Here is a 20,386-nt window from a genome sequence, read left to right as displayed (position 1 = left end):
TGAGTCTTTTATTTCTCCTGTGAGATGAATTACTAGCATGTGGAGTTCTCTTTAATCTGCTTAAGAGGGCAAAACAACAGGAGGATTCTCATATTGCAAAATCTCATTACACCAATAGGTCCTAAATGGGCTGTTGCACGACTCTTCACTTTTTTTTCTTTTTTAGGTCAAGGCAGACCTTAAAGCTCCGGTTTGCACTGCACACATGCAGGCGCGTTGACATAGTTTCCATACCTGACTGTCACACACAGCTGGAGCGGGTGTTTGGAGGCTGCAGAGCCAGCAGGTGGTACTATACAGCCGGCTGTTGAATGCGAACAGCCGGCCGGATGAAGAGCCAACAACTGAAGGGGAGAACAGAGAGGTTTGGCCGTACAGGATAAGCAGTGAAAGACGAGGAAACAAAGAGGTCCCGTGTTCTGTGGCAGGACGAAGATGGACTCGGAGCAGCCCGCGGTCACTTCAGCCATTGCCGTCCGCAGCAGCTCTGCTCTCCCCGGCTTCTGACTCTGCGAGCTGCTCGGGGCAGGACGGTGCCACTTGGCGGGCTGCAGCAGGCGGAGTGCAGCGCCTTGCGGTGAAACCTCCCCCCCCCCCTGGAGAATAAAGCAAGAATAAAGCATCTGGTAGCTGTGACTGAAAGGAAGAGGAGACCAACTGGGACAGCAGCAGCAGTTTCAGGACGCAAAATATTGTTAGATAACAGACTCGACGAGGTTTTACACCGAAATGGGGTAAGCGCCTCTCTATCCACGACACAGATTTAACTAGACTTTAAGTAAGAATTAAGAGCGGGGAAAAATGTTAAACTACAGGGACAAACTTTTATGATTATTCTGGGGTTTTTTTTCTGGTATAATTTTTTATTAAAGTAATTTACGTTAACAGTTGTCTAACCAATCCTCAGTCTTTTCTTTTACAGAAAAGAAGTCTTGGTGATCTTCTAAGATGTTTCCTCACCACAGAGAAAGGTATGGCCATCTACCAGCTTGTCCTTTAATATTTATTTATTTATTTATCTATTTAGATTTCTTGTACTTGCATGTGACATTGGGATGGCAGACACTTTACATAAATCTAACACAAATACTTTGAGATCTTGTTATCAGATCAGGGGGACTTAAGCTTTGATTTAAAGCAATCATTTGTAGTGAGTTTAAAACTGTAGTAGTAAGGCTGCATATGAACATTTATCACTGCTCTGCTGATGTTGGCTGTGGAGCACATCTGGAGCAGCGCTCTGGTTTCATTTCAGACTTAATGAATCTGTTAAATTAAGACATATTGTTATGTAGTCCCATGTGGCCCCAGCTTAGTTTATTTAAAACCATTTTCAGCTGATTGGGAGGAGAAGCATAGATTCTGGGGCCATCCTAGGGGAGCAGGTGTTACCATGACAAAATCCTACTTTCACTCACGTTAATGTAGATATTTCCTATTGCTGCCTCACTCCCTTTTTTATTAATCAGACTGTGTAGTGTTTAACATTTCTCTTAGAAGATTTAGATCAAAAGAAACCAGGTGAAACAGATTTTAGATATTGTAGTTAGTGACAGAGGTCAGAGCTACGCCTCAGGATGAACACACTAATTCCTGTCTAATCACTCCCAGGCTTTGTTATCATGCTTAGAGACCTCCATTAAGTAGGCCACCCCCTCTACTGAGGATGAAGGTCAAGTAATTGAATTGTTCTGCTGTTCAGTTAACAGACTATACAGAGGGGGAAATAATTATTCGATCCCCTGGTGAATCACTTCATTCGACAAGAAAAGTAAACATCACATAAAAGTTATAATTGATTTGCAGATCAGTGAGTGAAATTCTTGACTGCTGCTATGCAGCTTGATGCTTCAGCTCCCTCCAACCGTTTTCTGTAAGATTGAGGTCTGGAGCCTGGCTGCACCACTTTATGACCTCTTCTTTAGCCACTCCTTTGGTGCTTTGGCAGTATTCACAGTTTCATGGTACATGGCCCCATCTGTTTCCACCTCTGTGCTTGTCTGTAGAGGATGGTGTTCTTTTAGTCGAACTCAGCATTTCTCTTCCAAAGAGCTCGATATTGGTTTTCTCGCAAACCTTCTCTAAATCGAGATTGTGACTGGCAAACTGAAGACAGAGGTGTGCACGTGCCTTCTTGAGAAGGGGAACTTGCAGGTGCTGCAATATTTCAATGTATTGCAGCATCCTGTGTTACCAATGGTGTTCTTGGTGACTGCAGTTCCAGCTGCCTTCAGATCGTTAACAATCTCTTCCCGTGGAGCTTTGGGCTGATCCACCACCTTCCTCAACAATCATCCTCACCCCATTTGTCAAAATCATGCATGCAGCTCCAGACATAAGGTTTTTGTTTCATATTTTGTCTCTGTTAAAATGCAGCTGCCATAAAAACTACACTGTTCATTTCTTTCAGCATATACATACACTAGTTTGACCACCTTTGTGTTTCAAACGTTTTCTGAGAGAGGAAACTAAACATGTTGACACAAACACGTTTGCAGCCTGTGTTTGTCCGTTTGGTTGATTCCTGGTTCGTTCTGTTTGCAAAGCGGTCCGTGTTGTTCGGTCGGATGCCAGATATTATGTGGCAGAGCTCGTCACCTCAGGCAAGGTGAAAGCGTGGCAGTGATGGGATGATATTAGAGTTAATAGCAGGTCCACCTTCACTCTTACCCATTTTATGTTCTGTGTAAAACTAGCACTTTATGATTGTTTGACATCAATGACCTTATTGACTGACTCATGGGCTTCATGGAAAATAAAGAATAACATAAATATGACAGATTATTTGATAGTCCCTTGACTTTCTGATAACTGGTTAGTAGCTTTATTCCCCCTGGGCTTAAATAATGACCTGTTTTTACCATTTTCTGCAGAGGTCACAGCGGGCTGACCTTTATGCTGTTTCCTGTCTTAATCAGGAAGCATAAAAGCCGCAGGCAGCAGAGAGTTAATGTGACTGAAAAGCAGAATTGCAGCATGGCTTATTATCAGACTGGAACATGGTTGAAAGGGTTGGGCTTCTGCTGCTGTAGTCCAGCTGCTTCAAGGTTAGATGTGTTATGCATTCAGAGATGCTCTTCTGCTTAACTTGGTTGTAATGAGTGATTATTTGAATTAATGTTGCCCCCCAGGTAGGGTCAGAATTGAAGCAGGCTGGCCATTCTCCTCTGACCTTGGCATCAACAAGCTTAGTGGATATTTTCAGACCATTCTCTGTAAACCCTAGAAATTATTGTGTGGGAAAATCCCAGTAGATCAACAGTTTCCGAAATACTCAGATCAGCCTGTCTGGCACCAACAGCAAAGTCCCTTTTTTAAGCACCTTTCTCCATTCTGATGGTCATTGTGAGCTATAGCAGGTTATCTCAACCATGTCTACATGAAATGCATCCAGAGAAACCATTGTTGGTTTTTGTATTTGCAATGAGGTCACTGCACCAAGACTAGCCAAAATAATGCAGTTCCACTGGAAATAGCTATAGTGCGTTAAAGAATGCACGTCCTTTTTTTGAACTATTTCATTATCTTACTACATAGCAGCTCTTCTGATTTGCATTTCTATACCAGTGAATGACAGAGGCTGTCTTCTTGTGATACTCACTTTCACCCCTGCTGAGGAGAAAGGAGGGGTTAGCAGTGCTGCTGTTCACACCACAGGGCAGTGGCTAAACCACCTCCCGGCACCACTGACTGTGTTGCTTTGATATATTTACCTCGTATCCAGGATACATCGGAGCAAAACCTGCCAGGCGCAGATCAGAGCGTGGAGGGTGACGACTCGGGAGAGGGTTCAGAGAGTTCTAGTCAACATGCTTTGCCAGCTAACCCTGTTTGACTGGTGGATGACGCAGGAAAAATAGTGGGAGATAGCCAAAGGATGATCTGTCCCTGGATGACAGGGGAGACAGAGATGTCCTGTTATGAAAAAAAAAAGACAGATTTGTGTTTTTCATGCAAACAAGAAAGGATTTTTAAGCAAAACGGTTTTATTAATGGACCATATTTTAATGGTTCGATGCTCATTTTATACATTTAGACTTTACATTCAGTTCCTTCAGTGCCAGTGCACATTACTTTAAGTCTGCAGAGGGATTTTTACTTTGACATTCCCTTCTCACAGCATCTAATCATCATCCCTCTGTGATTCCTCCTTCAGGGAGCAGCCGATCTTCAGCGCCCGGGCCCATGTTTTCCAAATCGACCCCACCACCAAGAGGAACTGGATACCGGCCAGCAAGCATGCTGTCACAGTGTCCTTCTTCTACGATGCTACCCGCAACGTGTATCGCATCATTAGTGTGGGCGGGACAAAGGTGAGTGCGTGGGAAATTGGTGTAGACAAAATTTTAGATTCAGCAAAGAAGAAAGATTAAAGATGGACAGGGGGAGAAACAACAAACAAATACAGATCTGCTGTCTAGAAGTAATAAGTAAAAGTTGGTGGCTTTGGAATCAAAAGGGGTTTTGAAATAATGCCACAGGTCTAAAAAAGCAAGACAAACAGCAGCTTGAGATTGAATTTTTACTCATCAACCACACTCCCACCAGAAGTCCTGTGAGGTGAAGAATTATATAACAAACTAAACCAAATCGAAGCTCAACACATCAGCAGCCAGACCATCTTTGGTCCGGGCTTGTGGATTTAGATTAGGCGGGTGGGGAGGGGACCCATCTGATCTCATCTTAGCACCTCTAGTGTGACCCACATTTCTGCTTCCCAGAAGGCAGCGCGAGGCAGCAGTTGGCCGTTCAGTAGCCCAATCCTGCCAGGGCTGGTGTCTGGCTCCACAGTAATCTTCTCTGCCACTGCTGCTCCTGCTGCTAGAATCCAGCATGTTATGTCAAGCACGTCGGCACACAAACGCAGAGCGCAGAGTTCATGTAATCATTGGTTGGAGGGGAAAGGGGTGGGGGATGCTTCTTCTTAAGCTGCCTGCAGTTCTAGTATTTTCAGTGCCATTGCTCTAACACAGGAGATGACGTAAAATAAAACAGGTTTATAAATAGGTGTGTTTTCCTTTTCTTTTTTTCTTTTTTGGGGTCATGTGTTAGGAAGGACAGAGCCAGCTTTGGCAACTTCCCAGAGAATGATGTGATAAACCTGGTAGATATGTTTTGATTGTGCAGCTGCTGCCCTTTTGGCAGAAGTGTGAGCAATTGCCGAAACAGGTCTCAAGGGAGAACATGCGTGAAAATGGCATCCTGGTAACCTCCTATTAATGTTCATGCCAAACCAACCGCTGATTTTAACAAAACCTGTTCAGTAATACAAATACAGTGGCTCAATACTCCACTTCATGGCCTTGCTACTATATCATCTATAGCTGTGGTGAGGCTCTGCTGAGGCCTATTTTCGATTTAAATGCTCCAGCATAAGTCTCTAATGTTAGTGCGCAAAGATTTACTATGAAATGTGAACCAAATGTAATAACAACATGTCCAGATGCTTGTGGAAGCATTAAAACTCTCAATCTCACTGATGGGAATAAACAAAGTGAGTAGGGACCGTGAGTGTCGGTGCTAAAGTCCAAGACCACCCCTTTCATGCCGTGGCTGATGAAACACTTAACTTTGGACCACAGAGTTAAATGCCAAGCTGGATGCCACATCCCTGACATAGCTAAAATGTGAACCCTGTTACAACATCTGCACACATCCTTTAAAGCATTCTGTTTACACACCAGTAAACAGTCTTCATATGGGGAGTTACATGGTGCATTAAACATTCAGAAGAAGGTGTGATGGGGACGTAAAGAGAGTGTGTATGGTTTGGTGGGGCACACTGGCGTACTCGACCTTCACTTTGATCTTGGTACGCTTCAGTTACTAATATCGATCTCGCTCTGCTGTGACTCCATTGGTGTGACTAAATTTGACCACAAACAAACACGTTAACACCTGCCGGGCATTACTCCCAAAACATGTCCCGCTTTATACATTCAGATATTACATTCACTTCCTTCAGTGCTCACTGTAAGTCTGCAGAGGGATTTTCCCTTTGACATGCTTTATTTACTATTTTACTTTAAATGGAAATGTAATTTACAAAGTGAATATCATGCGGTATTTATTAGGATGGGAAAAATAGTGGAATTCAGTAGGAAAATGCATATTGAGGTGTTGTCTAGTTATTAAATAATAGATGGACTGGTACTTATATAGCACTTTTCTACTCTACTTATTCGCCTTAGTTCTTTTAAACCTAACATTCCCACCAGTGGCGTGTCTAGAAAATTTTTGTTGGGGGGGCCAGGTAGGGGCACAGATTTGGAGAAGGGTGGCAGATTTAATTGGCAGATAATGTTTAAAAAAAAAATTCTACCAACCCTTAACCATAATTCAATAATCCTATAAACCTAATAACCAAATGCACTTTTAACTCTTATTAGAATGAGATTTTAACCACTACGGTGCAAAGTTTTTAGATACTGCGTTGATAAAGTACAAGAGATACAATCAGTGCTTTGTCAGTGTTTACTCAGCAGTCAAGGACATCAATATTTACATAGTATTTTTACTGACATATAGTGCACATATGTTTTGGGCAAAAACATTTTTGAATATTAAAATACGAACATTTTTAACATACAATTGACAAATTAGCCAATTCCAATGTAAAACTTTATCTGCTTATTAAAAAAAGAAGATAATCTTCTCACAAACTGGTGTTTGATTTTGAAACAGGAAAAAAGTGGGGAAACAAATGAAAAGACTAACATTTGAATAAAACCTGAAAGCAAGTAAATACTTTCTATGCTGCCTTATGGTAAACTTTGGTAATATTGATACAGAACAACACTGGCTGATGATGAAATACAGTCAGCTGGCATGGTGACACTGCCAGTATTAACCTGCAGGGCTGGACTGGGACAAAAAAATTGGGCATTTTCACTACAGACCGACCCACCAGGTATTAAAGCCATAAAGACTTTGACTGAAAACAAACCCTGTTGTGACAGTGATGTATAGTCTTGTTGGTATATGTATGATTTCTATACATTTTACGTCAGATAAAAACTTTGGTTGTAAGATTTAGATAATTATTTAATAAAAGCTAGGTATTTTAAATGAGAATAAGAAAGAAAAGTATTTCTTTGTGCCTTTCCCTGTTAATGCCCTACATGCCCCCCTGGCAAAACTTTCCTAGACCCGCCCCTGCACAGTTACCAGCTGTCAGCTACATAAAAAAGGATCCTGGTGTTATTTGTCTCTCAGAAACAGTTCATAACTTCCCTTCAACTCATTCATGTGACCTAAAAGGTAAACCTGTTTCTCCATCACCTGTTCAGCTCTGATGGTTCAGTAAGGACATCTCCTGGTATCATCTTCATGTTTCCCTCTCACCACATATCCAAACCGATATCATGACCAGCAGCTTTACAGCTGTGGCTCCAGCAAACATCAGCTGATACTAGAAATTAATATTAAATAAATTCTAACAACAGCTGATCAAGCTTAAACGTGCTGCTGTTGTTTAGCGCGACATCCGCTGGTTTCCTCTTTCTGGTGCAAAGTGGGCGATAAATAAACAAGAGAGAAAAGCCGATCAGCTGATCATTGATCAGTTTCATGATTGAAGTAGCAACAGGAGAGGGAGGGGGAGAGAATGAGAGAAGAAGAGGCAGCTGTGCAGCATAAAGACAGAATAAATCCAGCTTTGTGTCTTTTTTCCATTCTAGCTAAAGTTCGGGACAAACTGCGTCTCTTCTCAGCTCAATACGAAACGTGTAATATTTTCTCTGAATGAGGGACCATTCCATTTTTTTAAGGAGCCGTTGGCAACTCTACTAACTAACCTTATGAATAAAATAAAGTTCACTATCAGTAACATCATAGCACCCACCCAGCTGTATAAAAACTCCGTCAAACTGGCTAGAACGCAGTATGAGTTATTGCAACTGACAGTAAAAAGTCAGCAACATGAAAATAAACTCCACCTAAACTTGGTTTATATCTGACCCAGATAGACTGCAGGTCATGACTTCTTACCTGAAGTTCAGTTCACCTGACACTCGGACTGGCGGCTGCCTCGGGGCTCTCCTCCTGCCTCCCCTTCCCTCATCCACCTGCTGGCCTCTGTGGAAGCCCCACCATAGCCACCACCAAACAACGGAGTTATTTCTACACATCGACCTGCATCTGGCCAATCCACCACCTCTCATTGTTCATGCCATTACAAAAAAAAATAAAAAATAAGTCACTGGGGATATGTCCGGTATGCCCGATGGCCAGTCCAGCTATGTTAACCTGCAACCAAATCTGCAGCTCCATACAGCAATGTTACGACTTAGATTACATCTTATAACTCATAACTCTTATGTTAGCTGCCCTCAGTAGCATACTGTCTGAAATATTCGACGGCTGCAATAATTCTTTAAGTGTTATTTTTTCCTTGGTATTCTAATTTCACCGAAGTTTACTAAACTCAACAAACTTAATATTACTTACCGGGACATTTATTCTGTCATTTTCTTTCACCGAAAAATTGTTTCCTGCAGTGCCGTCTTTCGCGCTTGGCTCTCCTACCTTTGCTAACGTGATGCACATAGCGCAGAAGCCGATGCTGCATTCACTTACACTCGGATATCTGAGCGTCACCGTGAAAACATAATCGGACATTTGATATTTGATTGAATTTTATTATTTTGCCTTTGGGGTGGCACCTGGGGTGGCCAGTCTGGTTGGGGGGGGTGGCCTGTGCCCCCCCAGGCCACCCCGCTGGACACGCCATTGATTCCCACTGAGGCTCAGGAGGTAGAGCGGGTTGTTTATCAACTGAAAGGTTGGTGGTTTAATTCCTGGTTACTCCAGTGTCCTCAAGTTGAAGTATCTTTGGCCAAGATACTGACATGGAGTTTTATCTACTGGGGTGTTTTAGTATAATACATACAGTGCTTAAGAGTAGAGATGTGTTTGAGTGAACGAAGCACTTTTTGTGCTCAGATAGAAGAACTGCTATATAAATATCATTACATCTGCCCAGGGATACGTCAGCAATCAGCCAGGGAACCACTTACCCCCCAGTTGGTGGATCTTCTGAGCAGCCAGAGGCACATCTGTAGAATTGGTTTTCACACCACAGCTAACTAAAGGCTTTTTTTAAATTCTTTTTTTTATTAAAACCCTTGTTTTGCAGTCACTTTTTCAAACTGAGTCTGAGTGTCGCTGTGGTGTTTTCAGTGAGAAAAGTCTCATCTTCTGGAGTAAGACTCTCTCCAAGTTTTCTCAAGGCTGTGAGGATGTAAATTTTCTGCTGCATGTCACATCTGGTAACAGTTTCCCCTTCATCACATCCGGGCCCATCTCTGCCTGTCTTATTCTCAGTCGTTCCCGGCTGCTTCAAGGAAAGAGTTGTATCAACTCCCAGGTTTTGGAGGCATCAGCCAAGCCTCCAGCGGCTCATCACCCACTGAGCTCATCCACAATGATCTCATCTCCTGACATAAGTCATTGAATTCATCCAGCTGCTCCAAAGTTTCCTTCTTTGTCTCTTCATGCTCTTCCTCATCCGGTTCTTCTCAGCATTCCTCCAGGTCCATGAGTTGATGCATTAATTTATCGAGTTGTTCCTCCATATTCTGCCTCAATTTGTGGAGAGGTCATCTACGGTTAAAACTGCATTTTGATAACTTTCTTAGTAAAGTAAGAGTAAAATGTTACCATTCACTGGTGAAATGTGTCATAAGTTATCATAAGAAATAAAAATAATAACTTGCAGTGCCTCAGTTAGAGCATGTTGCTGCCATAGTCTAAGAAGGAAGATAGCGTCTGCTCCCAGAGCCATCTGCTCTCTTCACCTGCACCTAAGGGGACAACCTCTGTTATCTCTTTATCTGCAGGCAATTATCAACTGCACTGTTACGCCCAGCATGACATTTACTAAGACGTCTCAGAAGTTTGGTCAGTGGGCTGACAGCCGCGCCAACACGGTCTACGGTCTGGGCTTTGCCACAGAGCAGCAACTGCATCAGGTAGGTCAAAGTACAGCATTTTTAAAAATGTGCCATCCATTTCTTGTAGAGGGTTTGTGCTGCATTGTCTAGGTCATGACTTGCCCTCTCCTGTACAGTTTGCAGAGAAGTTTAAGGAGGTGAAAGATGCAGCTCGTCTGGCGCGAGAAAAGTCACAGGACAAAGAACTGGCCAACACTGCACTCACCATCGCTGCTCCTCAGGTGAGCGCCGTCCTTTTAGAAAGCATGAGCATGAAAGAAGAGCAAAGGTTTGTGAGTGTCACCGAGAAGCTGTAAATGCGAAACCTCTGTTATTCATGCACATTTTGGGCATTTCAAGACTGAAATTAGATGATTAGATGAATGCTCCTGTATTACTTGCTGCAGCTCAGCTATTAGACAGGGCCGCTGTGACTAAATCAAAGGAGGGACGGGGAGAGAGGGGAACGAAAAGCAAAAGAAATGTGAGCTGGGTCAGTTGTCTCAGAGGGAAGTGAAAATGAGGAAAACTAGGACGATGGTAAAATTATCCGATGCTGCTCAGCAGTACACCACACTCACATTTTCTCCCCACAGCTACCCAGAAGCCTCTGACTTGAAACACTTCTAATGATGAAAACGTAGTCAGCTCAGGGCCCTTTTCCATCAATAAAGAATAATCAGCCTTCAGTTACATCTGCCTGATCTTGAGGAACATGCCTATTTCCTTTTTAATTCTACGGCTGAGCAGGTTCCAAGTGACGTCTCTCACTCCCGATCGATTTAACGAACACATTGGGAGAGCCAAAGCTCCAGAAAATTGCCAACTGCTTCAATTCATTGTACTTGCTAAGCGGCACTGCACTGCATAACTGATCAGTCCGCAAAGCACGCTTTCTGACTGTGATGTGTTGAAAAGGTCATTTCGTGTTGTGTGCTTCGTGGTGATATGTTCTTCTTTTCCGTTTTTTCCACCTCACGGATTTCCTCTGCAGTTCTCACAGGTGAGTCATTATTTAGAGGAAATGTAAAACACGTGTGCAGGAAGCATCTTTATTTTTTCTTCTTGCCTCTGAGTTTTATACATTTTATACCTTCTCTGATGGGCAGACAGCTCTAAGCTTCTCATTTATCAGACGCTAAAACTATCGTGTTACAGCAGTCAGTCCATCGAGAACAAGACCGCGAAGAGAGAGTCATTTATTATTATCACGAGCTGTATAGCTTTGCTTGATTTTATATGCAGACTTTGACTTGAATGGGATTTTAACATCTAAAAGCAGGCGGTCTCTCTTCACTTTGAATAAATCCATTTAATGCAGAGTCTGGTTTTTTTTTATTTCTTAATAATTCTGCATTAGTTATTATGAGAGTCCATTTACTGATGTGTTTCTCAGGACCTCTCGGATGAACTCCAGTCTCCACCGGTGATGTGCGTGAATGGACCGGAGGACAAGCTGTTTCGCAGCCAGAGCGCAGACATCACCCTGTCTTCTGAGAAGGAGCGCATTAAAAAGATGCTCTCTGAGGGGTAACTGCACACACACACACACACACACACACACACACACACACACACACACACACACAGAAATGAAACCAAGGAAGCCTTGAAGTTTCATTACTGAGAGCTGAAACAGCCTGATTTCAAACACACCCCATGACCTTCTTCAGTGAAAAAGGTTTTCTAGGTAAATCTCACAACTCGACAGCCATGTTGGTAATGCCAAGTCTTTGCAGTTCCACTATACCTGGGTTTGCATCAGCGCAACATGGCTAGTTTTATGCTTTTGTATTTAGCCATTATGAAGAGGAAGACTGGCTTTTTAGAATATGAACAGACTGTATTTACAGATACATACGGTCATGTGAGAATTGAATTTTTTGGAAGTGGAATAACTTAATTTGTCATCTCTCACATCACCGTGGTGGAATTCAGACCCACTTTTCCTTATACTGCTGCTTCAGCTCATTAAGGCCTACAGGCATTAATTTATGCACAGCTCACATCAGCATTTCAATCGGGTTGAAGGTGGACTTTGACTGGGCCTCTTGTAACACCTTCTTTTTTGTCCATACTGTTGTATATTTGCTGCTGTCTTTAGGATCATTATCCTGTTGTGTGACTGAGTTTGGGCCAAGTTTTAGCTGTCAGCCTCACATTTGACTCTAGAGTACTTTAATATACGGAGCAGTTCAACTTTGTAGATGCAAAACAAGCCCAAATCATCACCCCTAACAGTTGGCATGAGGTGTTTGTGCTGACATGCTGTGTTTGGTTTTCTGGTGCTGTGTATTATGGCCTAACTTCTCCGCTTTGGTCTCGTCTGTCCACAGCACATTGTCCCAGTGTGCTGTCATGAACGTCAGCATTTACCATGCTAACCTCTAATGAGTCTGAGATGTAACTCTTGGTGTTTTTGAAACTTCTGTGAGTATTGCACATTGTGATCTTGGGTTTCATTTTCTTGAACATCCAATCCTGGGATGTTCAAGAATTGCGTTAACACATACCTGAATGGTTCAAGGACATGCAGCATCTACTTGAGCGTGTGGACTTATAGGGGTCAGAGATTGAGCCACTGACATTCTGATTGGTCGATGACCCGCTCTACGTGGCCACCCTGACGGAAAAATACAGTATAACAATCTAGTAGTTGCTGTAACCACGCACTGTGTTTTACAAACGGTCTTTGTAACATCATGAGGGTTTTTCAAATTTCAAGTGGACTGTGCTTCTGGCTGCACTTAACCAGACAATCCATTACCTTTTGGTTCCTGAGTGTTATCATGGTTTTCATTTTTTCTGTGTTAATTAACGCCGCTGACGTCATTCAGTTTGTGAAGCTCCTAAGGAAATGAACAGGCCATTGTCGAAGTGTTGACTCATACATAACACTGAATGAGGCTTGGAAGCATCCCTCCATTCAGTGCTTTGAGCCACCCACAATGCTTTTATACCCTATAGTCCAATTACCACGAAGAAAGCAGCTCCTGAACGGTTACCATGGCAAAGTGTGGCCAGTTTACAACATCAAGCTTTGGAGATGTTGGACAGAGCAAAGGAAAAGGATCAAAGATGAAGAGAGCATATCAAATTCAATCATCGTATATGTCTTCTGTGCAGGTGGCATAAAAGTGGACTCATGGAGTGGGAACTGGCTTGTCTTACTCGCTTACAAGTCATGCATTCATCAAATGTGCAGGAAATTCAGTTTAAAGCCACAGAGATAAAGAAGTTTCAAGGTCACTTCATTTTAAACTGGAACAAACGTCAGTGGGGACTGAAGAACCGTGATGGAAAGACGTGAAAAATACACAAATCTTTATCTGTCATCATCATCTGTCATCTTTCGTTTGTCTTTTTCCTTTCCAACGTCTCTTGATGCAGTTGGTCAGTTTGATCTCTGCTCTCTGGGTCGGGGTTGGGGCTTTAATAAGTGTTTCTTTGCTCTGTCACCAGACCTGTGAAGTAAGTTTCCGTCTGCCCTTTAGGTGTGCGGCTGCAGGCTACAGCCTCCTTAACACTTGTGTAGTGGCTCTGTGATTGTGTTAACCAGACTATCAGAGTTTCATCATGTTCCAGACTCTTGGCAGCAGTACAGCTTGCTTGTTACTCCACAACCAGCTATTGTTTTTTATCCTCATGTTGCAGTGCTTGACACAAGACTCGATTTAATATTGAAGTCATCAACATGTGGCAGTTTTGTTTATTACTAACACTGCATAAGCTTTTTTCCCTGTAAAGATTTGTAAGTACCTGAATCAGAATCAGCTAAATTTGCACTGCATTGTTTGATCAGTTTTCTCAATTTTATATAGCGGGATACAGAGTTAGATATGACTCCACTTAATGAAATCTAAAATCTAAAAAGCATTGTTGCTTTTGTTTAAATAAGTAACAATTTTTCTTCTTTGTGAGGAATTTTAACATTTTTTTTTTAAACTCTGATTGAAAGTTAAGGTCCAGCTCACTGAAACAGCAACTGATGAAACGGCTCTCGAGTCTATCCCAGCTGCCATAGGGCGGGAGGCAGGGTGCGTAGTTTTGGATTTGACGTAGATGTGTATTGGTATTCGTGTTTTTCAGGTCTATTTGTGAGATGAACCTGGAAGCTGAGCTCTTCACTTTACAGGACAGCAACTCTAAGTTGGTGGCAGCTTTGCATGAAGCGAATGCTAACGTGGAGCAGTGGAAGAAACAGCTGACAGCATATCAGGAGGAGACCGAAAGACTCAGAGACCAGGTGAGCCTCAGGGAGTTTGAGGATGCTCTGATGAAGTGTGTTCACCCTGAAGTCTCACCTATTAAATTATAGAAACATATAAAATACAGGATTTTTTTTTTTCTTGTTAAAAGCAGTAATTACTATTACTATTGGTTTTGTCTCTTTATCTTTATGACTGATTAAGTCAAACTCCTTGGATCTGAACTGGAAAAAACCCCCACTAAGAGTATACATCACTACTACTCCATCAGTGAACAATAACAATGAGATCCATTACTAAGCTTTATGCCAATAATATCCAAAATTGTCTGGCATTTGCTGGCCACAGATACATTTAAAAAAGCTGGGAAAAAAAGTGTTGTTTTGCTGAGCTCATGCAGCAGGAGATCTGGATTAAGTCTGGGACTCCTGCTGCGTGTCACGCCCCCATCTCTCCCCATGTACCTGTCTAAAACTTTCAGAATCTAATGAAGACATAATGACCTAAATAAACTTACAAAAAGCTCAACAGAGTACATGTTTTAATTTTGAGTACACCTACACGCTGCAGACTAAATTCTTCTTCCTCATTCCCAGGACTTTTTAACCTCCCACTTTTTTATTGTGTATAGTAGCTTTTGTCTTCATAGCTTCTTTGTATCCCTGCACTCCAACTTTTATGTGAGACTATAACATCCCACATGTGAGTTTTGCTTTGGATGCTTAAGCAGAAAGTCACCTTGTAAACGAAATCATTTTAAAGCAGATGGTTTGAAACTGCATTTTAAAAAGAGTCATTTTTGGGTGATGGTAGCTTTATTGTAAAGTGAGTGTAGCAATGCAAACATCACCTTTCCTTTAAATCCTGTTAATGCTTTCTGAAGAGTGCTGGAGTCAGATGCTGAAATTGGCTGAATGATCTTATTGTTTTATTTCATAATAATTTGTTTTCAATAGCAAAAAAGCAGATTAAAATATCTCTGTACTCTGGGTTTTCACTTTTCTCCACTGGTCCAAAGACACACTCAGAATTTCCCACTGCCTCACATCGCCTCTTGTCTAATGCACTCTGGCTGAGAAGGCTCCATCCACCAACTATCAGCACAACAAGGAGTTTAAAGAACGGAGGGATTAGTTATTCATGATAATGCACCATCTGTGACCTAAAAGTTGAGACATACGGTTAACAAAAAGTTAAAATTCTGAGTCTAAAAGCTGAGAAGTTTTCTCCTCTGGCCTCTGAAGCTCTTATACAACTCTGCAGTAACCTGTGGAATAGAAACTAATGGTTAAGGTCACACCTAGTGATCATTTCTGTGGAACAGGAACACAAGTAAGATTGCACAAGCAACAGAGAGATATTGCTGCAAGACTGATCCGGGGTTGTGTGCCTCTACGCTGCTGAGCGAAGCCCTGCTGCTTTTGATTGGGTCGTCCTTTGCAGACACTATATTTCCTTGTTTTGAAACTGGTTGTTTGGAAAAAAGAAGCTTTGCTGGTAACACACTCCATCAATCTCTGACTTGTGCTGCAGGCTTTTTCCCTCAGAAGCTTTAATCAAGGCGTTATCTGTGCTGGTTGAAGCGGTTCACTAAGTACACGCCAAATTTCACGTTTCGCCACGAGGGAGTTCGGTCTAAACACAGAGCCTCACGAGGGTTTTACACTTGAATTACTTCTCAGGCTCCGGTGGATGCAGATGCCGCTGCCCTCCCTGTACCCGCTCATCAATAAAAGGTATTTTCATATTTGCTGGGAGCTGATTCCTCTGGGGACGACGTCGCCTCAGGCTGACATTTACAAACCTCTCTGATTTGATGCTTTAACACCTCGATCCCTTTCCATTATAGCCCAGCCTTACAGTATCGATCACTACTGTTTCATTCGTAAGCGCTCCCCTGGTATTTCAGTAAGAAACAGCTTTCACTATTTTGGTCCACATCGACTGATTTAATCATACAAGTGAGAACCCCGTCTCCTTTGGACCGAGCTAGTTCCTACTGTTTGAGGAAGGGGACCAGGTGGCTGAAAATGGTTCATGTCTCCGGGGTGGTGTGTGTGAGAGAGAGAGGGAGAGGGGGGTTTGTAGGACAGCAATATCCTACTTTCAATGCCCCAGTTAGGAAAAAATGAAAAATCACCAGAGGGAGTTGGCATCCACTTGTTTCTCTCTTCTTTTTTTTCCTCTTTTCTTCTGTTGAGTCTAAACCATACGCCGTTTAAAATAATCCAACGGGGCATTCGGGGTGTTTTTGGAGGTGTCCTTCTGTTTTTCTTTCTAATTCATGGAGCTCAGATGAAATGCAATGCAATGAGGATTTCATTCGTTAAAGTGTTGCTCTTCTACGACTTCATTATAGTAGAAGTAGCCGCTTATTGTTGCAGGTGAACGCTGTGAGCCATCTGTAGGTGTGACTGAAAGCAAACAGAGTTGAGTGCTCTCTGTGATAAGTTTAATTCTGTCCGCCGATGAGCTCTTTAGCTTTGATAAGAGTTATAGGTGTTAAAAGTCTATGAGTTTTCCTGTTATTCACCTTTACGTTTCATGTCGTTGTTAAAATCTTTAGGCTTTTATGTCTGAATTACTATAGTGTGGTGCAGGGACTGGGGCCTTTCGGTGTAGAGGGTTCTCCTGCCTCTCACAGTGCAAATGCATGCATGTTACTGTAGGTTAACTGCTGATTTTGACTGGCCATAGGCGTGAAAGTAAGCATGAATGGCTGTCTCTGTGTGTAATCTCTGTGATGGGCTGGTGACCTGTCCAGAGTGCATCCTATCTCTTGCCCTGGCACAGCTGGGATTGGCTTCCGCAGCCCTGCTTATCCCTAAATTGGATAAGCCGATAAGAAAATAGATGGATGGTCCAAACTGAGTGCATCATCAAAACGTTCTGACGAATGCTAGAATAAGTCCTTTTAATGTTTTTAGCTGTGCTTCAGTTATTTTGGTTGTGTTTTACCTTAATCCGGACTGTAAAATTCAGTGGGATGGGTTACCATGTTTACATTTATTCCTGGTGAATTCTAATGTCTATGCAGATACTATATTAGAGCCACACTTTGGTTAATATTTATAGCTTGACGTAGCAATAGTCATCAATGATTTGGATAAAATTTGGCATAGCTATTCCCTTAGGATGGAGTGTCATAACTGATCGCAGTGACATCATCAGGTCAGAAATCAGTTTATTTAGCTGAATATTAAGTACCTCCAAGACTAATCAGCACATGATAAACATGGTAAACATTACACTTATATAATATCAAGTGCTAACTCTGCACATTAGCATGCTATTCTGCTATTTGATCTCAGAGATAGCAGTGTGTCCACAGATTCTTGCTTAGCTGTATTAAATAATGTTCTATCAGCTGTGATCAAGCCATAACCTCCACCTTAGACTGTGTGTATGTGTATTTCAGCTCTTAGACTGGATGGCATGGTGCAAAAATGTGTAACTTACTGCTCAGGGCTTCCTTTTCAGTGCATAGAAAGCAGTGCTGCTGTTTGTGTTTGCCCACCAAAGCTATTTCTGGATTGTACACATGGTGAAGTGCCAGCCAGCGTGCGAATTCGTCTTTGTGGCATTTTGTCCTCTTCCACAGCACTCTTATGAAACCAAGGCAGATGGAGGAAGAGGCGTTGTGTTGGAGAAAAGCTGCACAGGATAGAGTGTTAAACTAGGCTGGATGGGCCGACTGGAGCCTTTCTGTGTGGAGTTTTCGTGCTCTCTCTGTGCCTGCAAAGATGTCGAAAAACATCCATGTAAGGTTAATTTTAAGCTGGTTAGAGGTGTGTTTGTGAGCATGAATGGCTGACCAAGGTGTTCCCTACATCTCAACCAATCTGAGAAACCCAACCAAACACGAGGTCACTCTGATCTGCATTTCACATTGTCTTTGTTCTCATTATAGTTCAATTGTTTTAAGTAGACCAGGGAAAAATAATTTGAATCAAACCAGTAATAGTCTGGACCAAATAAAAGCTTTTTAAAACATTGTCTTACATACACAACATTTCCATTGGTGTGTTTTGTAAGGTGGCTGACCTTGAAGCCCACGGCCCCAGTGATCTGTTGAAGGATGAGCTGACCCAGTCCCTGGAGGAGCTGGAGGCCTTGCTGAAGGCTAAAGATGAGGTTGGATATTTGCTAAATAACAAGGAATGACATGACACATCAACAAAAACATACAAAAACTGACTTTTTGATGAGTACCTTTCATTCATTCTCTAGGAAATTCACATTTTGCAAAGCAAAAAAGGAGAGTACCACGAAATGGAGCATCAGCGCGACGAGGCCATCCACAGATTACGGGTAGGAGTGACGTTTTTACAGTAACTCGGCACGTTTTCATTGCTTATCGGGTTCTGGTAAACCTTCTAATATTTCCCTCTGCCTTTTCTGTGTTTACCGTTCACTTCAGGAGATGGAGATGCGAAACTCGGACCTGGAACGTCGCATCCAGAACACGGAGCAGAACCTGAGTAACTCTCTGGAGGACCGGGATCGCTTGGATACTGAGATCCAGAGAGCCATAGAAATTCTGGACATCAAGATCTTTGACCTTAACGACCTCCGCCAGAGCCTTGTTAAACTTATTGACAAATAGGAAGGGTGGGTGAAACACGGCAGAGTGCAACCTGTAAGAGAAATGGAAGAGAGGACAGGGGTTCCGGCAGGAAGCAGTAAACAAAATAAGAAGGAGCTGGTCCCGGTCCTCTTCAAGCACAAAACCCACCTCGGCTGCAGGAAGGTCTGTGTCACAGCAGTGACGGCAACATCGCGCTGACTCTGAGCAGCAGCATATATATGGTAGAGCTTGTCCCGACTTAACGTAACGCTTCATGTTGCTTTCGAGGGTAACACTCAGTGCAATAAACCAACTTATAAGGTAAGTGCTTAACAATGCTAGTCGTTTAGGATTTAGAACTGGTGCTTCTGGTCTTAAGGATCACCTTTGTACCCAAATTCACAATGCAGTGTCAATATGAACAATAAGAGGCCTTGTTTTTCATCTTTACAACAAAATGAGTCCATGCTTAGAAACAGAGGAGCTGAAAAGTGAATGCACAAGACAAAAAAAAAGAAGTTTAGCTTATTTAAGAGCCTGCATACGCCATAATTATTACTGGGTTAACAGTTCACACAGGTCTTGTAGTTACCCATACGTAATCTAGCAGCTATATTGTGTAATGTGAAGGACCAGTGTTATTTTTTCAAAGGAATATTCAAGGATAGCGTGTGCTCGTAGTTGTCGATAATGTGGTTAATCTAGGACATGCAACTTGAATAGCAACAGCATCTAAACATTGACACCAAAGATCAAATGCTAAGAGCAGAGGGGGAAAAAAGAGTTTTCCGTGGCGCGTCTTTTATCACATCCTCATTTCTTGTATTAGGAAACTTTTGATTCCTCAGTAAGCTACTTAAGTACATGATAGTAAGTAGGAAATATTAAGCAATTAAAGTTAGCATAACAATGGTTTTCCAAATGATATAAATCAATAAGCTGCACTTAAGAAGTAACCATAGGAAATTAAAATGCATCACTTAGTCTTACAGGTAAATATAAGTGACTTTTGAGCTTGTCCAGTCTGAATGATATGCTGTGCATCATCTACTAACAAAGCACTAACTTAGTAACTTATTTACAATAGCTTCACATCTTAATGAACACGTTTCTCTCATTGGTGTGATGCATCTGAAGAAATGTAAGATGTTTTCTGCCTTCTGTTACTTTTGAGCACATTACCTTTAGCTGTGGACAGTATGCCATAGGCCTTGAGATTGTGGCCGTACTGTATGAATAATTAAATACGTTAAAAAAGAAAAACTCAATGTCTACTTCAGAGTCTTTTCGTCACACAGACTGTATCATATGACATTTTTTAAGCCTTACTGTACGGAGGATGAATGTGAACAGTGATGTCGGCTCTCTGGGCCACGTCATGGTGGTTTGAAAATAAAAGCAAACATTAAAATCACTTTATGCAGCATTTCGTCTTTTTTTTTTCTTGGGTTTGTTTGTTTTTCTTTGGTGAATATTGCATAGAAAATACTTGGACACTGAAAAAAATGCTTGTATGAAAGAATGAATGACATGTCTTGGAAGTGCTCTGAGTACTTAAGTATAAGAACCAGTCCATTTACCATAATTTGCAGGTGCGACTAACTGACTCAAAACCCAAACTCAAAATGTAATACCTACCTACATTCAATAACGCTTTATTTAAAAAAAAAAAAAAATTA

The 20,386-nt window shown here is 42.0% G+C and overlaps 1 protein-coding gene across 1 annotated transcript; it reads left to right on the top strand.

Annotated features, from left to right (window-relative positions):
* The first annotated feature begins 59 nt into the window (after positions 1-59).
* Positions 60-20,121, top strand: LOC309693807 (homer protein homolog 3-like). The gene is made up of 10 exons (XM_082513368.1): positions 60-734; positions 923-971; positions 4,157-4,313; positions 9,840-9,971; positions 10,070-10,174; positions 11,329-11,462; positions 14,022-14,178; positions 18,176-18,274; positions 18,371-18,451; positions 18,561-20,121. Exons 2-10 carry the CDS (start codon positions 949-951, stop codon positions 18,744-18,746), a joined length of 1,074 nt encoding a protein of 357 aa, XP_082369494.1. The 5' UTR covers positions 60-734; positions 923-948; the 3' UTR covers positions 18,747-20,121.
* Positions 20,122-20,386: the final 265 nt, after the last annotated feature.

Source organism: Aulonocara stuartgranti (assembly GCF_965226115.1).
Source record: "Aulonocara stuartgranti genome assembly, chromosome: 18".
Classification (NCBI taxonomy): domain Eukaryota; kingdom Metazoa; phylum Chordata; class Actinopteri; order Cichliformes; family Cichlidae; genus Aulonocara; species Aulonocara stuartgranti.
This window is presented reverse-complemented; position numbering and strand designations above follow the sequence as displayed.